Consider the following 22,420-nt stretch of genomic DNA (forward strand, 5'->3'; position numbering starts at 1 on the left):
AGCGGGCGGGGGTCGGGCCCTCCCCCCGTGTGTCCCCCGGGCTGCTCGGGTGAAGCGTCGTGCGGCTTCGCTGGGCTCCAGGGGATCGGGAGCTGAATTGCTCCCTGTCCCCTTTCAGAAGCGCTGTGTGTGTGTGCAGCTTCTGAGTTGAGGCACTTAAATAGTCAAAGTCCGTGGTTGCAACCAAGGAATCGGGGCGATCCCAGCCGAGCATCACTGCTGCTAATCTGGAGGGGCTAAGGGACTCCGGGGGTTGGGAAGGTGGGGCTGACAGTAAGGTGAGTATTTAGTTGCTTTGTAATGTTAGTTTGGAAAAGTGGTGAACGGTTCAAGTCAAGTCTTGGCTGCATCCAGTGAAATCCGACGTCTTTCAGGTGGAGTCTTATTGTCTTTATTCCCACTAGGACCAAAATTTTCAGCTCAGCCGTGTCCCTGTGGCATTGCTGCACTGCTCTGGGTCCAGATGCTGCCTCTTTCAGCTAGACTCATTTTATTTTCTGATCATACAGAGGCTGAAGGCAAAGTCACCAGATTGTCTGTAAAACCTCTTCTCTTTGATAGCCGTCTGACAGGCTGGTAAAGCCCCTGCTGGAGTAACTGGCAGTGCTGGAATTGGGATGATGCCGTTTGCCTTCAGCCTTGACTAGCACAGTGTTTACAGCAAAAGAGAAGTCTGACATAAGGTAGCAATTTACGTGACTTTCTCATCTTTTAGAGATTTCTTGACACTCCCTTGTCTGGCTGCCAAGTCATCGGACACTGCTGTGTAGCTGCCTGGAAGCTATTACTTTTTTCTAGTTTCCCCATCAGGTTTGTGTTTGTAGGCACAATGAATGTATTAACATTAATCTGTTTGAGTTGCTGTGGTTCCTATTGTAGTTTTGAATGCATTGAAAAAGAATAGTAGATTAAGCTGGGATTGTTTCTGAATAAATGCTTGAAGCTTGTTTAGTTTTGCTTGTGTTATGAGTTATCCAGCTGGCATGAGGGTTATAGTGTCTGTCTCTGACAAGAATGTAGTCATAGATGGCAGAGTAAATGAATTTCTGGCAGATGTTATTATGTCAACAGCACTGTTGTTTAATAGCAGGGTTTGGCTATTTAGACCTTTGATAATGAAGTTAGAACTACATATATAATAGTTAAGGTAGAGTAGATACTTCCCAGTGGAAGATGCAAGGACTAAGTGCAACTGAAGTGAAGTCAAAGAAGTTACTGATACTTGCGTGAATTAAAATCCCTTTGTTGGCTGAGGAGCTTTGATTGTACACTCTGATGCACACCTCATGCTGATGTGGTGATATCCAGATATTGTAAATAGCTTAGGTAATCTGGGCACACATTGTTCTGATGCAGTTGGCAGGTTGGCAGCAGCGTGGCTAACTGCTGAGCTATTGCTTCCTGTGTGCAGATACTCCAGTAGTGGGGTGGAGATGCTCAAACACTGCTGCAAGCTGAATAGCAGCAGGAGACCAGGATTTTATTCAAGGTATGTGAGGAGGAACAGTCACACCCAGGGCAAGAGTTTGTATAATTTTGGTATTTTTGCTAATTGATTCTCACCATGGTTACGTACACCAAACTTTCCCTCATGAGCAAGGGCTTCCCGTGGGCCAGATGATCTCAGTAGGATCTTTCTGAAGATTTCCCATAAGCTGTCTCAAACCAGTGACAGCAGTCATTATCAGTCAGACTTGGAAAGGACTTCTGTGAAACCAGTTCGTTGGATATCGTACAGACTTTGGGCTTAGATACTTATGAGGGCCTTGCCATTTGGTGACATGATTGTACTCCTGCCTGTCATCTGTGGCATGTGTTATTGTGTGGGACTCATAAGGTGTCTTCGACTCTGAATGGATTCTAACTTCGCCAGAAAAGACCTCAAATTCAGAAAAAAAGCATAACACTACATTTTCATGTTATATAGTGGCAACTCCTAACACCTTGCTTGGGCATACAATGTGTTAGAAGGAGGTCTAGACTATGGGAGGATACCTGTGACCTTGATATGCTGATGGTCTTGTGCTGTGATTGGCATCCAAGGGTTAAAGTGACCAAACAATTGTTCTATTGGCCCAAAGCTTCCTATTCAAAAGCCACTGTTTTACCACATATTTCACATATAGTCAAGTGCTGTCCAGATAATTTTTGAACAAGATAACTCAGGTGCTGCAATGATGTTGGCACAGCCAAACAATCAGTGTGGATCTGTGTCATGGTGTCTGTATCCTTTTTAAACTTTGGTCAGAGATCCTGGCTTGATTGTCTGCACTGGCACTTGAGGGATGTCTTAGTAGCTAGACTACTAATCCTAAGGGAGCCATTTCAACTTGAAACTCTCACTAGTGGAAACAGTATATACGATGCCAGAATGAGGCTACTTGTGGGAGTAAGACTGGCTATGCCTCACTTGGTATCTTTAATAAAATACTGCATGTTTTTAACTTATTTATGTAGCCCTTTGCCCCAGAGATCAAGTGATAAAACCTATCCATGTGAACAAGGATCAAGTGTGATAAAAATTTTGTTTTCTCCTATGTACTCTGGCTTAATTTTAGCTGTTTGTGCCTCAGACTAAAGGTAAATACGCTTTTTACACAAGCTTGAGTAACCTACACTTGAATTCATGCTCCCTTGTATATATTTTTTTTTTAACAGAGTTTCACCAATTGTTTTATTGCATAGGAGCTGCAAGACGCAGCCTGATAGTGGTTTTTATCTCAAACAGTGTTCCAAAAGTAGTTGTCTTTGACTCTGAACCCTGTTGTGTAATTGCAAGCAATAAATCTGAAAGATCTAGTCCTATAGGTTTTGAATAACCCTATTAAAAGAAAAAAAAAATAATAAAAACTTTACTACCAACTTTAAGGTGGTACCCAGGCCTGAGAAAGCTATTTGCCACATAGTCAGTTTTTCTGACACTGATGGGGATTTTGTATTTTTTTCAGAGATTTTTGTGTTAATTTCTGCTTTCAGTATTTATTTCTTTTTTACCTTTTTTGTGCAAGCCTCATGCTCTTCCCCATATCTCCATTATCCTTTGGATCTTTTCTCTTGTTTCATCCTTGCTGCTTTCTAGAGGCTTCTGTTGCACCTGTGTCCCATCAAAAGCTGTCGTGGTGGCAGTGAGGATGCTCCTCCTGAGAGCAGCACAGTTGTTGGTGGGCAGAGGGGAGTTGTGCAGTATTTGCACTGCTGAGCTGTGAACAGGGCACTCATTCTGCTTAAGAGAGGAGCTAGCTTGGTGATCCCCTGAGGCATCCCTGTCCTTCCCCCTCCTCGATGCTTTATTCTTTCCTAATACCTCACCAGCAGGCTTCCCGTGATACCAATGACTCATTACATCCTGAGGTCACACCAAGACCTGACTCTACACTTCCCCTTCTACCAGAGTCTGCGAGATGTATCTTTGGAGTTCCATGGTATTTTTCCAGTCAGTCACCTAGAAGCAAGGAAGTGAGAAGCTGCTCTTAAGAACTGTTGCTTTCTTACCAGCACCTCCCTGTTATTTAGGAAGAAGAAAAAAAAAAAAAAAGCCAAAAAACCTAAATGGAAAACCTTTGCTTTTCCTTACCCCAAAAAATTATTGAGAAGTCAGTGTTTTGAGACTTGATCGTACTTGCTCATCTTCTTGAAACAATCAGAACTGCTGAAAATGTTAATAAAAAAAAAATGTATGAACCCATACTAAAAGTTTTGGTGTGATATACAGCCTACTTTGCAGTCTGATTAGGCCACCAGTGCACTAGGCAAGGAGGCCAGTTTGCCACATCCCAAGAAGAGGCTGGTCTCTGAAAGATACAAAACCGGATGACCTCAAGAAGCAAATATCTGAGCCTCAAAGCTGCATTTCTTTCTCCCAGCTGTATTAGGCAATCTAATAAGAGATATCTAAGAAAAAAAAAAATCCATTGCTTGCATTATAGTGTCAGTAAGACTGCTGTTGAGTTATTTTAACTTTATGGTTTGGTGAGGTGCTCTTAGCTTAAGTATATGGTTTATGAACTGTATGACCTTCCTTGGTTTTTGTACTTCAACACAAAGTCCAGAAAGCACCAATTCTCATGATAAAATCACTTCATTAAAATGTTCTATTGTTCAAAGAGATTGAGAGAAGGCAAACTGAGTTAAGAAATGGTCTAGGTGGTCATGCATTTGATGGTGAACAAGGTTATTATGTAGTGTTTTGTTGCAACATATACATGGGCTGTACAACCTGCTGCAGGCAATGCCCGATTGTCACAGAAACAATTTCTCCACCAGAATATGAAGTTTTATTAGTGCTTTATAAGCATAATATATAATTCTATTTATAAGCATAATATTTAATTTTCTTTCAGGGAAAGAATGTACCCAGGACGAAAGCACAGCTGCAGCTATCTTTGCTGTTCAAATGGATGACTACTTAGGAGGAAAGCCTGTGCAGTGTAGAGAAATTCAAGGATATGAGTCAACTGAGTTTGTGGGCTACTTCAAAGGAGGAATTAAATACAAGGTAAAGAGTCTGTGGTCGAAATGCATTCTAAAAAGATATGTAACATTGTCTCCCAAGTAAAATTAAACCCCTGTACCTGTTACTAAAAGCTTAAAAATTGTTTAATATTTAGTGAACTATCCATCCTAAAATATAGGAGCCCCTGTACTTGTACAGAAAGCAGCAGCTTGTTTACCAGTCTCTTCCAATAAGTGGAATCCTGCCTCAGTGATTTATTTCCCCACCCTCAAATCAGGCTATCCTGATATTTCATACTTGTGTGTCTAAGGACACTCACAGTAGAGATTTCCTGTTTGGGAGGCAGTAAATTTCACAGAAACCATTTCTGTATCGTAGACTGAATCATTTTGTTCAAATACAGAACCCAATGTGCTTCGGTGGTTTACAACATGAGCAGAGTGGAAAACACCAAAACCTCACTTTAGTCTAAAAATGGTTCTTTTGCAATCCTACTGCAGTGTTTTTTTTTTTGTTGTGTTTTTTTTTTTTTTTCTTTGAGGTAGATAAAAAAACTTCCAAATACTTTTAATGAAAAATTTGTTTTAAAATGATGTATTGTCAGCCTCTTTGTCACTTCCAGGAGCAGAATCTTTGGAAGGAAATTTTTTGAGACATCTCTGTTAGGAATAAATTAATGTATATGCTGAAAATCCCTTTGTAGTAGGGGCTATACAAGCCATCACTCATCCTTTTTCTCATCATGGAGGTTTGTAACTTGTCACAGTCTGCACAAACAATTTTAAGCTTTTAACTCTGCTTGCAGAGGAGTGCTTGACAGTGACCTGCTCACTCTATTTATTTATTTATTTTAAATTTGTAATTTCAAGAGACACTTTCTATTCCAACCCAAGATATGTGTCTCCTGGAGGACTGGAGAATGCTGCCTCACAGAGACAGACAGACAAGACAGTTTACAGGAATAAGTTAGGCTTAGACTTTATAGATTGTAAATCAATAGTCTTGCTTCCCCCAGTTTGGTGCTCTTTGCTAAGTTGCCTCCTAAATTGCATATATTCCTTTCAGAAAATTACAGAGCTGCTGTGGGATGACTCTTCTCTACACATAAACAGGCACTAAAAACACCCAGACCTCTGAATTTAAGGAAGTTGTGGAAACTGGCAGAGAAGCTGCATATTCCTCTGCTCTCCCTCAGTCCTTATCTGATAACCTATTGACTTTTGTCCTAACAGTGTGGATCAGCATTATCTTATCCTCTGGATGATGCAGGAAAGTGTGGTAAATCCTGTGCTTTCCCATTCCCCATCATCTGAAAACCCTCTAGAGCAGGGTGCCATCAGCTCCCTCGGGTAAAGGCTCACACCTGAGAGTTCAGCAGCAGCAGTGTCCCCCAAACCTGTCTGGTCTGTGGTCAGCACTGTTCAACAGTACATTATTTTGTCTTACCTGTCCCTGCTGTTTTTTTCCCTGCTAGCTCCTCAGCTGTAGCAAAATGTAAGGTTGCAGAAATCAATCTGAAATAAAGCTTGTTGGTTTTTTGCTTTGTTTTATTCAGGCAGGTGGTGTTGCCTCTGGATTTAATCATGTTGTTACTAATGATCTGAATGCTCGGAGGCTTCTGCATATCAAGGGCCGGAGAGTTGTAAGAGCCACAGAAGTTCCCTTGGCTTGGACCAGCTTCAACAGAGGAGATTGTTTCATTATTGACCTTGGAGCTGTAAGTCTGAATCCTAAAGCAAAACACACTGAAAAGTGAGAGATGCAGCATCCCTTCTAAGGTCTGAATCATCCCCTAAAATGCACAACTGATTTTGTTGGTCACCCAAACTGACACAAAGAATCTGCCTCAGTAAATCAGTTGTAGTGTCACAACGTAAAGGTTCAAAACTGTCCTAAATGTTTTCTGAAGTATGCACAGATTATCCTTCAGAAAACAGTTCTCTTTCCCAATGAAAGCATTGGGATTTTATTTTTTTTTTACTACTGGTGTTTGAACTTTAAGCTGCTCATACACAGTCCTGTCTGTCTTGGACACTATTCACTAGCTGAATGGCATCAGTGCTGGGGTTTTGAGCAGAACGCAAATTGGATCTTTCTCTTATGAGCGTTTAATCATATTCATAAAATGTTGATCATGACAATTTATCTTAAAGAAAAAGCTGCAAAAGAAGTTGTCATAATAAACTTGTCATGCAATGTTTTTTAAAACTACTGGAGTATTTCAACAGATCACTTAAGAAGCAATCCTGTATTTCCAAGCTTTCTGCTGAGAGAAAGTAGAGAGACTTTGAGCAGAAGCAAATGGACAAATAAGATAATTTTGCTTGCTTTGGATGACTTATGGTACTGTCATCTTAGTATCAAAGTTTTAAGATGTATTGTGAAAGTAGCAGCTGTGATGTTGTCCGTGCTAGTCAGATGCTAATTATCAGTTTGAAATTATTCCCATGCCTGATATGCTGATGTATAAAATTAAGAGCAGATGAAAGAGAACAGTTTATCTGCAAGGCAACAACTGCAGTTGGTCTTGACTGTTGTGCTTCGTAAGGAAGCGGTCAGCTGCTTCAGCAAGCTTTTGGAACTGTTTAAAAAGAGGAGCTGTTCTGAGCTCATGTTATAGGTTTGGCTCTTTATTCTGAGAAGCATCCCCTGGTGCTATAATTGAAGACATTGGTATCAAGTAGCTGAATTGATTATGTCTGTTAAAATTTTTATCATGCTTAGCAGCCTTCAGATAGAAAACCAACCAGTGCTTTCCTAACATTATCTAATTCCTGTAATGGCACTGTGGTCTAATAATCTGAAACAGCCAAGTGATCCATATCCAGACAGCTATCTCTCAGTCTCACTTTGTATTTAAGATGTGTGGAAGACTCACATCATCTATTCCTTTTCAGAATTAACTCATGGGAGATGGGAAAGTTGGAACTAAACCTTGATTGTGCTTCTTTTGCAGCCAGGCTGTCACTGGGCTTGAGTTTTCTGGTTTGGAGTTAACTTCCTATGGAATTAACTCCATCAATTTGACTAGTCCTGACCCTTATATTGCCACTATTTCCCACTTCACCTAACATTATTACTCAGATCACACTGCTGATGTGGCACTGACACTGATGAAATGCACTACGGCTAGATAGCTGTGCTGTGTGTGTAGCCTGGGCTTCACCCCTTCTGATGAAATTTATTGAGAGGAGACAACAATTGCTTTGTTGTCACTAAGCAACTTAAATGTAATATGGCATTACAGTCCTGATTTCTAATATTGAATGTACATTGTGAGCTTTTCTTTTTTTTTAGTACAGCATCACTCTGTTTTCTGATTTCCTGTTTGACAAGACAGGGGTCAAGCAGCAGCCTGTGCCTTTGTAGGAAGAAAGATTAGATATGAACAATGTCTAGAGCTCTTCTTTACCACACTATGGGAAATGTCAGTCAAATCACATGACTAATAACAGTTCTTGGTCTGGCCATGTCAGTGGTGTAGGAGAGATGGGTTTTCTTGGGTGTACTAATAAGTTGAGGAAAAGTGTTTCAGCATCCAGACATTTGTAGTAACTTTATCATAGGTTAAGATGTAAACCAGACCTTTCTCATGGGATGTTCTCACAGTCAAACTCAGGAAGTGTAGATTGGATGATGGGGCAGTGAGGTGGATTGGCAATTGGCTGAAAGACAAATCTCAGAGCTGTGGTAAGTGGGGTGGAGTCTAGTTGGAGAACAGTGCCTGTTTGAGTCCTTCAGGGGTCATTACTGGGACCAGTACAATTCAATTTATTCATCAATGTCCTGGACAAAGAGATAGAGTGTACCATTAGCAAGCTTGTTGACGACATGAAACTGGGAGGTGTGGCTGACACCCCAGAAGGCAGTGCTGCCATTGTGTGACCTGGCAGGCTGGAGAGTTGGGCAGGGAGAAACTTAATGAAATTCAGCATGGGCAAGTGTAAAGTACTGCATCTGGGGAGAAAAACCGCCATGTAACACTGCAGTTTGGGAGCTCACCTGCTGGAGAGCAGCTCTGTGGAAAAGGACCTCAGGGTCCTGGTGGACAACAGGCTGACCATAAGCCAACAATGGGCCCTTGTGACCAAGAAGGCTAATGGCACCCTGGGGTGCCAGGATGCCAGAAGAGTATGGCCAGTAGGTCAAAGTAGGTTCTCCTTCCGCTCTATTCTGCCCTGGTGAGGCTACATCCAGAATACTGCATCCAATTCTGGGCTACCCAGTTCATGAAGGATAAGGTACTACTGGAAAGAGCCCAGCACAGGACCACAAAGATAATTAGGGAAATGGAGCATCTGCCCTTTGAGGAAAGGCTGCAAGAGCTGGGTCTGTTTAGCCTTGAGAAGAGGAGACTGAGGGAGGGAATCTGATAAATGTTGATAAATACCTGAAGAGTGGGTGTCAGGAGGATGGGTCCTGTCTCTTTTCAGCAGTGTCCAATGGCAAGACAAAGGGCAATAGGCACAAACTGGAGCATATGAGGTTCAAGTTAAGCGTAAGGAAAAACTTTTTGACTGTGAGTGTGACAGAGCACTGAACAGGCTGCCCAGAGGGGTTGTGAGTCTCTGTCTCTGGTGACATTCAAAACCTGCCTGGATGTGTTCCTGTGTAATCTGCTCTAACAGGAGGGTTGGACTAGATGATCTCCAGAGGTCCCTTCCAACCCCTAACATTCTGTGATTCTGTGAGATGAAAGGCAATGTATGCCATACTTCAAGATAAAGATATGTAAGTCTAGTGAAGTGCCTATAGAGAAATAGGTTTGGTGGGAAATACACTGCCATGGTGGAAATCTTGAGCAAAATTTATAAGAACTATATTTCAAGATGAAATAACTGTATTTCAGAAAGAAATTTTCCATGACTAGAGGTCCATTGTAAAAAGGTGAGTCTTTACAGGAGCTCTTAATTTAATTTAAAGGCACTTTGAAAGAAAGTAAAAAAGGGTTTGGGCTCAAGTAGATTCCTTTACTTAATAATTGAAATAAAGTTAATCTTAAATAGGGTTGGTCTTCAGTCTTGGGATTTATTACAGAGCACTACTGAGTCATCGTCTGAGAATAATGGGCAGTAATTGCATAAAATAATGAGCTTATGGTCAGTGCTTTAATATAAAATTATTGTAGCATGTCAAATCAGATTAATTTCTTAGACTGAACTATCCCCAGTCTCTTAGCTAGCCAGAACTGTGGTCTCCATGTTACTGCAAAAATGCACATGCAGTCCATTTCCTGTTACATTTTACGAAGCCACTTATCTAATATAATGAAACATTATTTCAGTTTTCCCACTGAGATCAATTACACCAGTAGTTTAAATGTGTGGTTTCAACAGATAAGAAAAAATTAAAGGTAATAATTATCAGGAATAAAATCATTAAAGTCACTGAGGTTTCCGTTCTGATGATAATGCCTTCAGTAAAAAGGTTGATGTGCATTTCTAGCTAGGTTCTCGTATTAACAGTTCAGGTTCTGATGGCTACCTCATACCTAGATATGTTATTAAACCACATTTACAGCACTTAAAATATCTTGCCCAGGTCTTGTCTTGCCTCTTGTGAACTTGCCAGGCTGGAACAGAAAATAGCTGCAGATGGCAGAGACAACACTGTGTCTTTGATATGAAGGGAATCATTAGCTGTGGGTGAAGTGCAAATACATTCAAACAATCTTCTGTAAGACTGTGTCATGAGCACTGTGACCACCAGACCGATGGTTGAGTGCAATGAATAATCCAGGAGGGTACCTGGGCTGCCAGACTCCAATTTATGTTTTTTTAATTATTTTTTTTTCTATAAGAGAGTTTCATGACACCTTCTCAATGAACCTGGGAATCTCCCTACAAGGGAGCCTTTGGGACAGGACAAGCAAGACAAGTGCAAGGCAGTCACTGAGAAGGCTCTGTGCAGGCCTGGAGTAAAGCACACCTTACTTTGTCAGGTGCTGCTTGGTGTGTGTCCTGTCCTGGCAGAGCTGTGCTAAAAAAGCTCTTCCAGAAAGCATTATCTTCTGCAACACTTTTCATCCCATCCTTCTGGCTGGAGGGTGCTGATGTCTTCCTGGAGTCTCGCCTGAGAGGTGCCAGGATGGGTTTGGCAGTCCTTGACCAGACATAAACTGTCTGGCCTTGCTCTGTGCTGTCCCCTTTACCACCAAATACAGCTGTACCTGCATCACACTGTCCTCTAGCCACCTCCCCTTAGCCACTTCCCTATTTCTTCCTCCATCACCAAGACAAATTCTCAGAACAGCAAGAAGCATGAGAAGTCATGGAAAATGACCAAGGAAGGGGAAAGATTAAGCATTGTGCCAATCAGTGAATAACATGCACACTGTTTCCCAGGCTATTTTAGTATCATCTAGATGCATATATTAATATAGCTTTTATATATACATATTTCTGATAAGGCATGCTAAAGACTTTAATATCTTTTGTCAGTTTCCTTAGTGATTAAAGTGGGAAGGAAACTCAGCAGTGTTGTGAAGGTCACCCTGTGTACGCTGGAATATGCTGGTGATGCAGAAAATGTGTATTTTGAGTTATGTTGATAATTTGAGTAGTTACCAAACATGGAGCAGAAATAGTGGGAGTAGAAATACAATAAAACAACATGAGATCTGTGGACTTTATTGAAAGCTTATAGAATCATAGAATCATTAAGGTTGGAAGGGACCTTAAAGATCATCAAGTTCCAACCCCCCTGCCATGGGCAGGGAACCCTACAACTAGATCAGGTTGCAAAAAACCTAATCCAACCTGGCCTTAAAAACCTCCAGGGATGTTCTGAACTCAGGGTTGTTCTCAGTCTCAACTCAGTTTGAGAAGCTCTGCTGTACAAAGGCTATCTAAAGTTGTATCCTTAGTGATCAGCAAAAATACTCTCTAAGCCTTTATTCAGATAGAACTTTGTAAATGTAAGACTTGGCTCTTTGGCTGGCATCCCTCATGTTGGGAGGGAGCAGCAATCTTATCAGCCAAGAGCCCACAGAGGGCAGGGGGAGGGCTGTGTACCATTCAGTCTCCTGGAATAAATTAGTTGACAGTTCTTGAAATAAAGAGGGGGGCAGAGGGTGATGGCTATGTGATAAGTACCGGGCAGTTTGAGCTTGGGTCTGATTGAGGCTGGAAAGTTTTGTCAGTACAACCAGAGTTCTGCCAGTGGAACGTTACCCTTCTTCCCAAAGTAAGAGTGCAGAAGATGAGGTGGTAACTATATCTGAAGTTAAGGGAAGACTGAAAGTAAACTTCATTCAGCTGTTCATCCTTCCCATTCCTACAGTGATGCTTATAAACTGATTTATAAATGGCCAAGAGGTTTCTGGTTGGAAATTTAAGAGCCTGTGGTGTGCTTAAAAACAACTTGTGTCATCCAGGAATAAATGCATGTACTTCTCAAGGGCTGCATGAATCACAAGTGAGAACTATGATGCTAGAACTAAAAAGTATGAGATTGAAAAAAGCTGTTGTGATCACGCATCTGTCAGTATGCTCCTACTTGATGTAATACTTATGTCAAAAGGAAAAAGACCGCTGTCTCACACAAGGACACTAGAAAAAATATATCAAATAAAAAGGCTGACTTTCCATAAAAACTGTTAACTTGCTGTAGATATAACGATGCAACTATGTCAACTGTGTCTTAAAAGAAAGTTAAATGCTGCTTTTTAACAGTGAAAGGCCAGGAGGACAGATATTTGTTTTATGATCATGACTACAGGATATGATTCAGCGTCACACTGCAACCTTATGCACAGTTGTAGTTTTGCTTTCTTTTGTAATCACCCTGCCTTCTTGCTGGCACTATCTCTTCTAGGTTGCTTTGCTTCTCTTGCTTTAGAAAAGCCAGGTCACAATCAGCACATTAACTGCTTAATTCAAGTAATTTTTTGGGTATAAACAGGCCTGGAAGAGCAGATTATTGAATGTTGGAGTTAATCACTGTATGTTTATCTTCCTAGTTGCTTTCCCTGGCACTGACAACAACTAGTGATGTCCTTTTCCCATGTTTTTCATTCACATGTTTCTCCTACAGCTAACCTCTTCCCTGGTTTACCCCCAGCTGAGTTAAACTATTGCTTGTGCAGTAACAGGGCATTAATTGCCACACAAGTAACAGAGCTTGAAGAACTAAGCTGCTTTAGTTCTTTATTAACTTTATGGATTTATTAACAGCTTAAACATGGGGTTATATTTATGCACAGTGTACCATAGATATGTGAGTGTAACTAACCCACAATTCTATTAGAATATTCAGGGTATGTAGTTTTTTTCTTCATACTCTATGGACTAGAAATCTTCCCCTCTCCCCCATTTGTATGCAGAAAAGTGGCTGAAACAGATAATCATTGAAGCTTCAGGTAGACAGGACATAGGTGTATGCTCAAGGATTCCGTTAGGTTACTGTTTTCCTGATGCTGTAGGAAATCCAGATGTTTTGCTGCTTGAGTCGTTATTTAGAATTAATATCCCCTTGTTACTCACCCTTTAATGCACTGTGGTATAGCAACAGCTATTCCCAGAATATACTAGCAAAACAGGTGTGAGAAGACAAATGAATTTAATAAGTGTATGACTGTGGTACATCTGACTTATTTTTATTCTGACAGTTTGTTCCAGTTCAATTAAAGGGGAGTCTCCAAGACTGATTACAAAGACACTATTGTAATTATACTAGGGCCAGGCTCATGGGGGCCTGAGTAGCATTCTGGCTGAATGAATCCAGAGTTTGTTTTGGATTATCAGAACTCCACAACTGTCAATGGTTCACTGTATTACAGTTTCAACAAAGGCAGATTTGATGAACATGTGAAATTATTTTTCTTTTCCCTGCCTGTATCAAGAATTCAACAGTCAAGACAGGAAAAAACATTAAATAATTTAAAGAGAAGCCTAGTTCAATTTAAGCATTCTTCTCACTGTATATGTTTATGTCAGTTCCTAGAAAACTGAATGTCTGTGAGCTGACAAAAAAGTACTAGTAAAAGTGCTACTATCCTAGTAATTTTATTGTTTTACTGTTCAGTTATTTTCCCCACCATTTAGACTTTGTTTTCTTGATTTAGCACTATTTTTGCTTTAGGCCTTTCTGTTTGGTTTCCAAAAACTTGGTGTTTGAATTACATACACCAGGGTAATGTGCATTTGTTTTACAGATACTTGTCCTGAAAACTGAAGGCACAGAAGGGTTTATGTTTACAGTTCATATAAAATTTTTTTTTCCAAGTCTGTTTGCATTTTGTTTTGGCATTTTTCCTTTAAATCTGTTAAGAGACTAGACTTAAAAAACAGTTTCAGCTAAAATGAACTATTAGCTTACCAGAACAGCCGTTTATTAATGACCATGATGAGAGTGACTGCAGTCTAAGCTGAGTGCATGCCAATTATTTTGATACAAACGTAGGAGTTTGTTAAGGTACATACAAAGCTTTGCCGATATTTGTACGTATTCTGTCTGCCTCTAGCTTTGCTAGGCTTTTTTTCCTCCTTTTCTCAGTAACTGGTATCTTAGGTTCACTCACATGTGGACATAGGGAGTGCAGGCTCCTTTGGGCACTCCTGCACCACAGCTTCTCTCCTCCTGATCCATCTTTCTTTACAAGCCTCATCAGCCTTTCCTCTACCTGCTCACTGTGAAACCACTACAGTGGCCTTCTGTGATGTGTTTTTTTGCACAGCCTTTGATCTGAGCCTACCTAATAAACAGAAGCAGCTAAGCTGAAGAGAAAATAGCAATTAAGGTAGTAATATCTTTACAAACCTTTTTTTCTTGCTTTTAACTGCTTTTTATGAGTTGTGGGGGTAAAGATAATGTAGTATGGTGTTTCACATGAGCAAGCAGGTTTTGCTTAAGGTCTTTTTCATGCCAAGACCCTCTGCATCATAGCTGTGCCTCCATGCCTGATGATGCGGTTTAGAGGAACAGAAGATGGCATGTTGACTGACATGCATTAAGTCAGCATAAGCTACAACATATTGGCATGACACTATACATAGTATAGAGTTATCTGACTCTTAAATAAGAGCAGTAATTTTTTTAATTGAGGTGCAATTACAGTCTGGGAGCATGTTCTTGTATACCTGCAGGCAAAGGTGGACAGGCTTAGAACACATGAGGGCCTGCCAACAAAGCATAGAGGCAAATCAGCTTGTGATACTTGGTTTAAGGTCTTTCCTTAATGAAATTTTAAAAAATAATTTTTGTTTTAATATTTTAAGATTAGTGAGACTTAACAGTGGATTGTTTAAGGGATTATTTTCCGCCAAATTTGAAGTTTTGCAACAAATTTGCTTCCAATAGAGTTTTGAAACCTATTTACTTTGTTTAGCTTTTTAATGTCTCTTCATGTAAGAGAATGCAAATCAGCAGTTACATTATGGGCCTGGGAATTAATAGGCACTACAACAAAGACAGAACACTTATGTTCAGGACTTATTTTTAATTAGAACAAAATTGTGAGTTCTTCGGGTTTGCATTCATAGTCCTGGCTAAGATTCATAGAAGAGACACCAGGACACAGAATATATTTTCATTTGCCTCCAAACCGAGCAGGCTGCAAGCTGAATACAGAGATGGCTGTGTGTTAGAAAGGAAAATTTGGTTTTTATGTCACTTCTGAAATAAGCACTTTTTTGTGGGTGTATTTTTCCTTCTCTTGCTCTGCATGCCTTTGGGGCTGGAGCAGGAAGTCGGGAGGTGTACTTTCACAATCTCTCCATACAGGCGCAAGTGCCAAGGTACTCTTGACTCAGAATTACACAAGCTATATATGATCATTCTGCTGCCCACTTCTGTATAGAAGCTAAATAGTAGGGTCACTTTTAATGTGCTGTAGAAATCTCATGTGATTTGCCAGCCAGAAGCATAAGGAATACAAGTAGTGAATCCTGCTACTTTATGACTAGAAGGCCAAACTGCATGCCCCAAAATGTGCAGATGAGAGACCTTGCTGTGACTGCAGTGTGCATGGCACAGACCCGGTTTGCCTTTCCAACCTCCCTCAGGAATACTAGGTTGGTCACTGTGATTATTAATGATAACAATTTCTGACCCTCTGTTACCAGTTGTCCCACCATGATCCAATAATTATATTGATATCAACAACCAGTAATATCAAGTAGCAGAATAGCTGTTTTATGACATTTCTCTCAACTCTCTTAAAGGAATTAAAAAATGAATACTGCTAGTACAAACTTCTGAAAATAAACTGGGCTTGGCACAGGAATTACTGTTGAATGAAGTTCTTTCATTTTTTTTTATGGGAGTGAACACTTGAAGTCTATTTTCATTTTAAGGGAAACATTTTGTCAGCCCACCAATTCAAAATAAGGTTAGCAAAACAAGCCTAAAAATAGTGAAAGTGTAGTATAGCTAACAAATTGTGAAAGGACTGAGTGAGCTAAAGCTAAATACCAGATTATGTCTGTAGCTGAGCACTTTATATATATTCCTAAGAATAAATATACGGAGGGGGGGAAGCCAAAAGCTCAGTGGTCTGTTGGACATGATTAGATAACTAGCTGACTGTGTTTCAGTTAAATCCAGATCCAAATATTAGCATTCTTAGTAAGTGGCTTTAACTTTTAAAACTACCTGTTTCTGGCTTTAAATTGTTAAAACCCAGTTGGGCTAGAGATTGAAATGGGTAAGTTACATCAGGAAGACAAACTTGTAAATACTCGGCTGACTTCTACCAGGATGCTGCCAAATTAAATACATTTAAAAATAATGGAGAAATTTTTTTGCTCCAGAACAGAAAATTAACGAAACATAAGCTCCTGAAGGCTTGTGGCACTGAATGTGTAAGATACTTGTTTAGTCCTTATCGTAAATGCAGTAAAATACAATACACTTTGGGACAGTCTTATGACTTGTACCTGCTCACCTTCTTCTATTGAATTACCACAGTAGTTGAAGTTCAGCTTTCAGAGCTTTAATAAAGAATACTGTCTTTGTTCTCCAGTGCTGAAAAGAATCAGATTCTTGTTTCCCTAGGTTTTAAAATAATTATTTTTTAAGTAAACAGGGAAGATGAATTTTATAGGAATGATATGGCTTATCCATGTGAAGTCCAGATCAAGGATGCTTTCAGGCGCTGCTTGTTGAATCAAGTTTTTTTATGTCAAAGGAGAAAACCTGACCACACAGTTTCTCAAAGTTACAGCTGACAACATTTAGTATTTATTTATTCTGGTTTAGGAAAAAAGTATTTAGGCCACATAATTACAATCTTTTGTGGGACTGTTTCTGTAGCTTAGGAGGGTGAACTCCATAAGGAAAATAATTAAGTCTGCGAATAAAAAACAATTGAAATCTCTTACTGTAGATTTTCAAAGGTTTTCCCCTTCCTCAGGCTAGGCTTCCTTGAAGACTAGAGCCAGTGGGCTGTAAAAGAGCTTAGTTCAGTCACTTTCTAGGTTGCTAGTCACTGAATACAAAGTGGGAAAATATGCTGTGAATGCAGGTTAGCAAGCCTGCACCTTTAGGAATTGCTAAGAAAGGAAAATGTGGATTTATTGTCTGAGAAGTAAAGGTCTTTGTAATTTGCAGTGAGAATTTAAGTCTCACAATGTCCTTTGTGGTCAGTACAGTACTATTCATGTTGTAGATGAGAATGTGTTGGAGGTTGCATGGCCAGTTACCAAAAGACCAAGAGAAGGCTGACACGTACAACTGAAACTGAACTTTCAACCTTTTTGAATGAGTAATTTCCATGAATTGCAGCATACACACTGAGATAAGGCAATAGCTGCCTGACCTCTTCTGCTAATTCTCTATATATGTCTTTTTTCTTATTTTTTTATCAGACTGTGTAAAATAAAGAATTCCTATTTATTCTCCTAAATCTCTAGTGACTCCTGTTTTCTGACATAGTTTCAAATAAGCTCAATTAGTAGGAGGTGGGCCAAGATGAGAATGAATAAATTTGAGTGCTGAAATTCTCAGAAACTAAAGGAGTCTGGGTTTTGGGAAGTCCCAACTTTTGGGAGAAGATGGTTGAAGCAGTGCATGGCTACAATAACTATAAAAAAATCTGCTCAAATGGAAACATTTGACTTTCTACACAATCAAGGCAGTCTTTCATTAATTCTTAAGAAAATTCTGTTTCCCTGTGTATGCACAGGCTGTTGTTTTTTTTTTCCTGTGGAAATGTTGAAAATCAGATTTGAGATTAGGTTCAGACCTGAAGCCTGGTATGTCTCCAGATTCTGGATACTTATTAAAACCAGAATTTGGAATCAGATTATTTTTTTTTTTTTCATTAATTCTTAAGAAAATTCTGTTTCCCTGTGTATGCACAGGCTGTTGTTTTTTTTTTCCTGTGGAAATGTTGAAAATCAGATTTGAGATTAGGTTCAGACCTGAAGCCTGGTATGTCTCCAGATTCTGGATACTTATTAAAACCAGAATTTGGAATCAGATTATTTTTTTTTTTCCTTGTCTTAAGGCTAGAGTCAGGTTGATAAAGGGGAACTGAAAACCTCACAGCTTCCATTGCATAACATCTGCAAGTTAAAAAGGATTCAGTTCTGGGAACCTGTGCAATCCTGACGTAAGCTGAAAACTTTGTCTTTGAAGGATGGTCCCAAAGGGAAGGGAACTTGGCTGTGAGATCACTGATTTTGTTTTGGTTTTTTTGTGTGTCCAAGCTGGTGAAAAGTAAATACAGAAACTTACTGGTGCTGTTTTGCCTGTAGGTGGCATCAACATTAGCTGTCTTATTTTAAAGTTTACATCTGCTAGTACTGAGAAGCTGTGCTTCGTATCTCACTTATCTCAAGCCACTATTTCAATACAAAAGGGATCAGCAGAAATAGCTTTAGGCTTTTTAAAAATTAAACAGGTTTCCATCCAAAATCTATGTTCTATACAGTTGTATAGACACTGTAAAACTAAAACCTCAGTAATTTCCTCATTGAGGGCTCTGATTAAATCCTTGTTATTTTGCATTGGAAATGAACACAAACCAGTTCAACCATTTTTGAAGCTGGAAATGACTGTGTGTTTTTACTGCTGTACTATTTGGGCTATTTGATAAAATCATATGAAGAAGGATCAAATTACTTTCTTTGAGAAGAAGGGAGGGGGAGGAAAAAGGAACCAGCCAAGCTGATTAATTTCTTTTGACTAGCTCCTTCCAGATCAATCTTTTGCAGCTCTGCAGCTTATTTTCTGTTCCTTAGTAATTTTCATTAGGACTGAGATAGATTTTTTTTATTCTGAAATGCTTTGCATTTAGGATGAATAATGGGACTTGCCAAAGCTAGGGGTCCTTGGCCTGGGCTGTGACTGCATTAGGTGACCTGTCTTAGGCTGGTTATGGTGGCCCTCCTTCCTGACATGTGTCTTGGGAACAGGCACCATTCTGTATGAATTGAGCTTTTCCCTGTCAGGTGTGGGCCATACCCATGTGCTACCTATTCAGTCAGATTAAATGAAGGCCTTGAAGGCCTGTTAGATGATATTGAGGAGTGGAATGCTGCTACCAGAGTGCTTGTTTATCAATATGAAGATCCACTGATGCGGTGTCTGAGGGGCATCTTGCAAAGGTGGCAACCTTGATGGGGTAGAGTGTCCCTGTGGCAGCAGCTTACTTCTAGCTGCTGTGTTTCCTGAATGGAGACACCTTTTACAGACATGTTTCTTGTCTTTATTTTAGTCTGTTCCTGAGACAGGAAGGGGCACATGGTATTTGTCCGTCTTCTGCTGGGGAGGAACTTGGTGGTTTATCTGATCAGAAAAACTGTGTTACTGGTCTGTAAATCTTTAGGAGTAATTTATAAAGACGTGTGATAACTACAGGTGGAAGGGCTTGCATTATTTTGAGGTTGATAAACTTCTGTGACTGTTGGATCAGCTGTGCACTGAGGAAAAATCTTCCAGTTAAGAAGACTTTATTGAGAACACCTGTGTCATGCATTTGAACCTGAGCTAGTTTTGTGGTATGATGCAGCAGAGTGAGCAACAAATATCATTCTATAGCAAAAAGTCACCAAAATAAAAACTAGATTGAAAGATCTCATTTTACCTTTGAGTAGGAGACACAGTCAGGCTTTGTTTTCCTTGAGATTTTAAAATTATTTTGTTTCTTGCTACAGATGAGAACCAGCACTGCTAAAGTAGCATAGAAGAGGAACTGTAAGATATTTCCTTGTCTTAAGGCTAGAGTCAGGTTGATAAAGGGGAACTGAAAACCTCACAGCTTCCATTGCATAACATCTGCAAGTTAAAAAGGATTCAGTTCTGGGAACCTGTGCAATCCTGACGTAAGCTGAAAACTTTGTCTTTGAAGGATGGTCCCAAAGGGAAGGGAACTTGGCTGTGAGATCACTGATTTTGTTTTGGTTTTTTTGTGTGTCCAAGCTGGTGAAAAGTAAATACAGAAACTTACTGGTGCTGTTTTGCCTGTAGGTGGCATCAACATTAGCTGTCTTATTTTAAAGTTTACATCTGCTAGTACTGAGAAGCTGTGCTTCGTATCTCACTTATCTCAAGCCACTATTTCAATACAAAAGGGATCAGCAGAAATAGCTTTAGGCTTTTTAAAAATTAAACAGGTTTCCATCCAAAATCTATGTTCTATACAGTTGTATAGACACTGTAAAACTAAAACCTCAGTAATTTCCTCATTGAGGGCTCTGATTAAATCCTTGTTATTTTGCATTGGAAATGAACACAAACCAGTTCAACCATTTTTGAAGCTGGAAATGACTGTGTGTTTTTACTGCTGTACTATTTGGGCTATTTGATAAAATCATATGAAGAAGGATCAAATTACTTTCTTTGAGAAGAAGGGAGGGGGAGGAAAAAGGAACCAGCCAAGCTGATTAATTTCTTTTGACTAGCTCCTTCCAGATCAATCTTTTGCAGCTCTGCAGCTTATTTTCTGTTCCTTAGTAATTTTCATTAGGACTGAGATAGATTTTTTTTATTCTGAAATGCTTTGCATTTAGGATGAATAATGGGACTTGCCAAAGCTAGGGGTCCTTGGCCTGGGCTGTGACTGCATTAGGTGACCTGTCTTAGGCTGGTTATGGTGGCCCTCCTTCCTGACATGTGTCTTGGGAACAGGCACCATTCTGTATGAATTGAGCTTTTCCCTGTCAGGTGTGGGCCATACCCATGTGCTACCTATTCAGTCAGATTAAATGAAGGCCTTGAAGGCCTGTTAGATGATATTGAGGAGTGGAATGCTGCTACCAGAGTGCTTGTTTATCAATATGAAGATCCACTGATGCGGTGTCTGAGGGGCATCTTGCAAAGGTGGCAACCTTGATGGGGTAGAGTGTCCCTGTGGCAGCAGCTTACTTCTAGCTGCTGTGTTTCCTGAATGGAGACACCTTTTACAGACATGTTTCTTGTCTTTATTTTAGTCTGTTCCTGAGACAGGAAGGGGCACATGGTATTTGTCCGTCTTCTGCTGGGGAGGAACTTGGTGGTTTATCTGATCAGAAAAACTGTGTTACTGGTCTGTAAATCTTTAGGAGTAATTTATAAAGACGTGTGATAACTACAGGTGGAAGGGCTTGCATTATTTTGAGGTTGATAAACTTCTGTGACTGTTGGATCAGCTGTGCACTGAGGAAAAATCTTCCAGTTAAGAAGACTTTATTGAGAACACCTGTGTCATGCATTTGAACCTGAGCTAGTTTTGTGGTATGATGCAGCAGAGTGAGCAACAAATATCATTCTATAGCAAAAAGTCACCAAAATAAAAACTAGATTGAAAGATCTCATTTTACCTTTGAGTAGGAGACACAGTCAGGCTTTGTTTTCCTTGAGATTTTAAAATTATTTTGTTTCTTGCTACAGATGAGAACCAGCACTGCTAAAGTAGCATAGAAGAGGAACTGTAAGATATAAAATAAAAACAATTTGCAGTAGCAATTTTAGGAGTTTATAGGTTCTTTTTGATACCTTAAGATGTATCTGTATTTGGGATAAAACTCAGTCAAACCAATATTCCAAGATCAAGCAATCACCTAAGATGTGGATCCTAAATTACATTGCAGTAATATCTTGCATATTAAAAATATCTAGGTGACTTAGCATATCTCTTGGAAAGTATTTCTGAAATACGTAGCTTCACTTAGGTTTTGGTGGTTTAGACCCAGTAAAATAATTATTAATAAAACATTAATTTCATAATTTTCCTCAGTGTGGAATCTTACTCCTAATGTGTGTGTGTTCTTTAATTGTTTTAGGAAATCTATCAGTGGTGTGGCTCATCATGCAATAAATACGAGCGTCTGAAAGCTACTCAAGTTGCGGTTGGCATTCGGGACAACGAACGGAACGGAAGGTCTAAATTAATTACTGTGGAAGAAGGGAGTGAACCAGAACAGCTCATAGAGGTACTGTAATATGTGTACCTGTTGCTGATGTGGCTGTGAATAAAATGTTTTTACACCTCTGGAATGAAACAGTATTGGGCTCAAGCCTTATCTTTTTCAGGGATCCCAGGAAGTCAGATTTAGGTTATGGCAGGCCAGTTTATAATTATTTTCCCTCCTTATCCAAGCAGTGTAAAGTTTATAGGGCAGTAGAGTCTGAGATAGTAATTAATCTGAGAAAAATAATTTCAAGAACTAAATGTTTTCTTTTTTGAATTAGCTGTATGAATTAACAGAACAGCTCATACCTGAACCACACTATCTGTTCCGTATGAGGAGAGAATAGCATAGAGGCGGAACAGCACCAAACAAGAGGAATGGTAGAGAATTACTATGTCTAGGATGTCAAGAAATGTAGCAAATTGCGTGGAGATGCATGGGGCCAAGCACGCTGCATTGCAAAACCACTTCTATTATGAACTAAGGTGAACCTAGCCTCTCCTAACTCTACTGAGCCCCTATATTTAGAAAATGTAACTGTTTACTTAATTTAGATGTCATAACTGATGATAAAAGTAGATTGCAAAAAAAAAAAAAAGAAAATAAAATACTCAATTTATGGAGTTTTCAGATC

General features: G+C 39.6%; 2 protein-coding genes across 2 annotated transcripts in view; one reads left to right on the plus strand and one right to left on the minus strand.

Annotated features, from left to right (window-relative positions):
* VWDE (von Willebrand factor D and EGF domains) overlaps positions 1–3,026 on the minus strand; it is a 97,958-nt gene extending 94,932 nt beyond the window's left edge. The window contains exon 1 of the mRNA XM_009994980.1: positions 2,995–3,026. Within this exon, the coding sequence (XP_009993282.1) occupies positions 2,995–3,026 (32 nt within the window). The remainder of the gene's footprint in view (positions 1–2,994) is intronic.
* Positions 3,027–3,331: 305 nt separating this feature from the next.
* The window catches only part of SCIN (scinderin), a 50,731-nt gene continuing 31,642 nt past the window's right edge, over positions 3,332–22,420 (plus strand). Inside the window, exons 1-4 of the mRNA XM_009994981.1 lie at positions 3,332–3,422; positions 4,341–4,495; positions 6,009–6,170; positions 21,658–21,807. Of these exons, the coding sequence (XP_009993283.1) occupies positions 3,332–3,422; positions 4,341–4,495; positions 6,009–6,170; positions 21,658–21,807 (558 nt within the window). The remainder of the gene's footprint in view (positions 3,423–4,340; positions 4,496–6,008; positions 6,171–21,657; positions 21,808–22,420) is intronic.

Source organism: Chaetura pelagica, unplaced genomic scaffold, assembly GCF_000747805.2.
Source record: "Chaetura pelagica isolate M959 unplaced genomic scaffold, ChaPel_1.0 scaffold12, whole genome shotgun sequence".
In the NCBI taxonomy this organism is placed as follows: Eukaryota; Metazoa; Chordata; class Aves; order Apodiformes; family Apodidae; genus Chaetura; species Chaetura pelagica.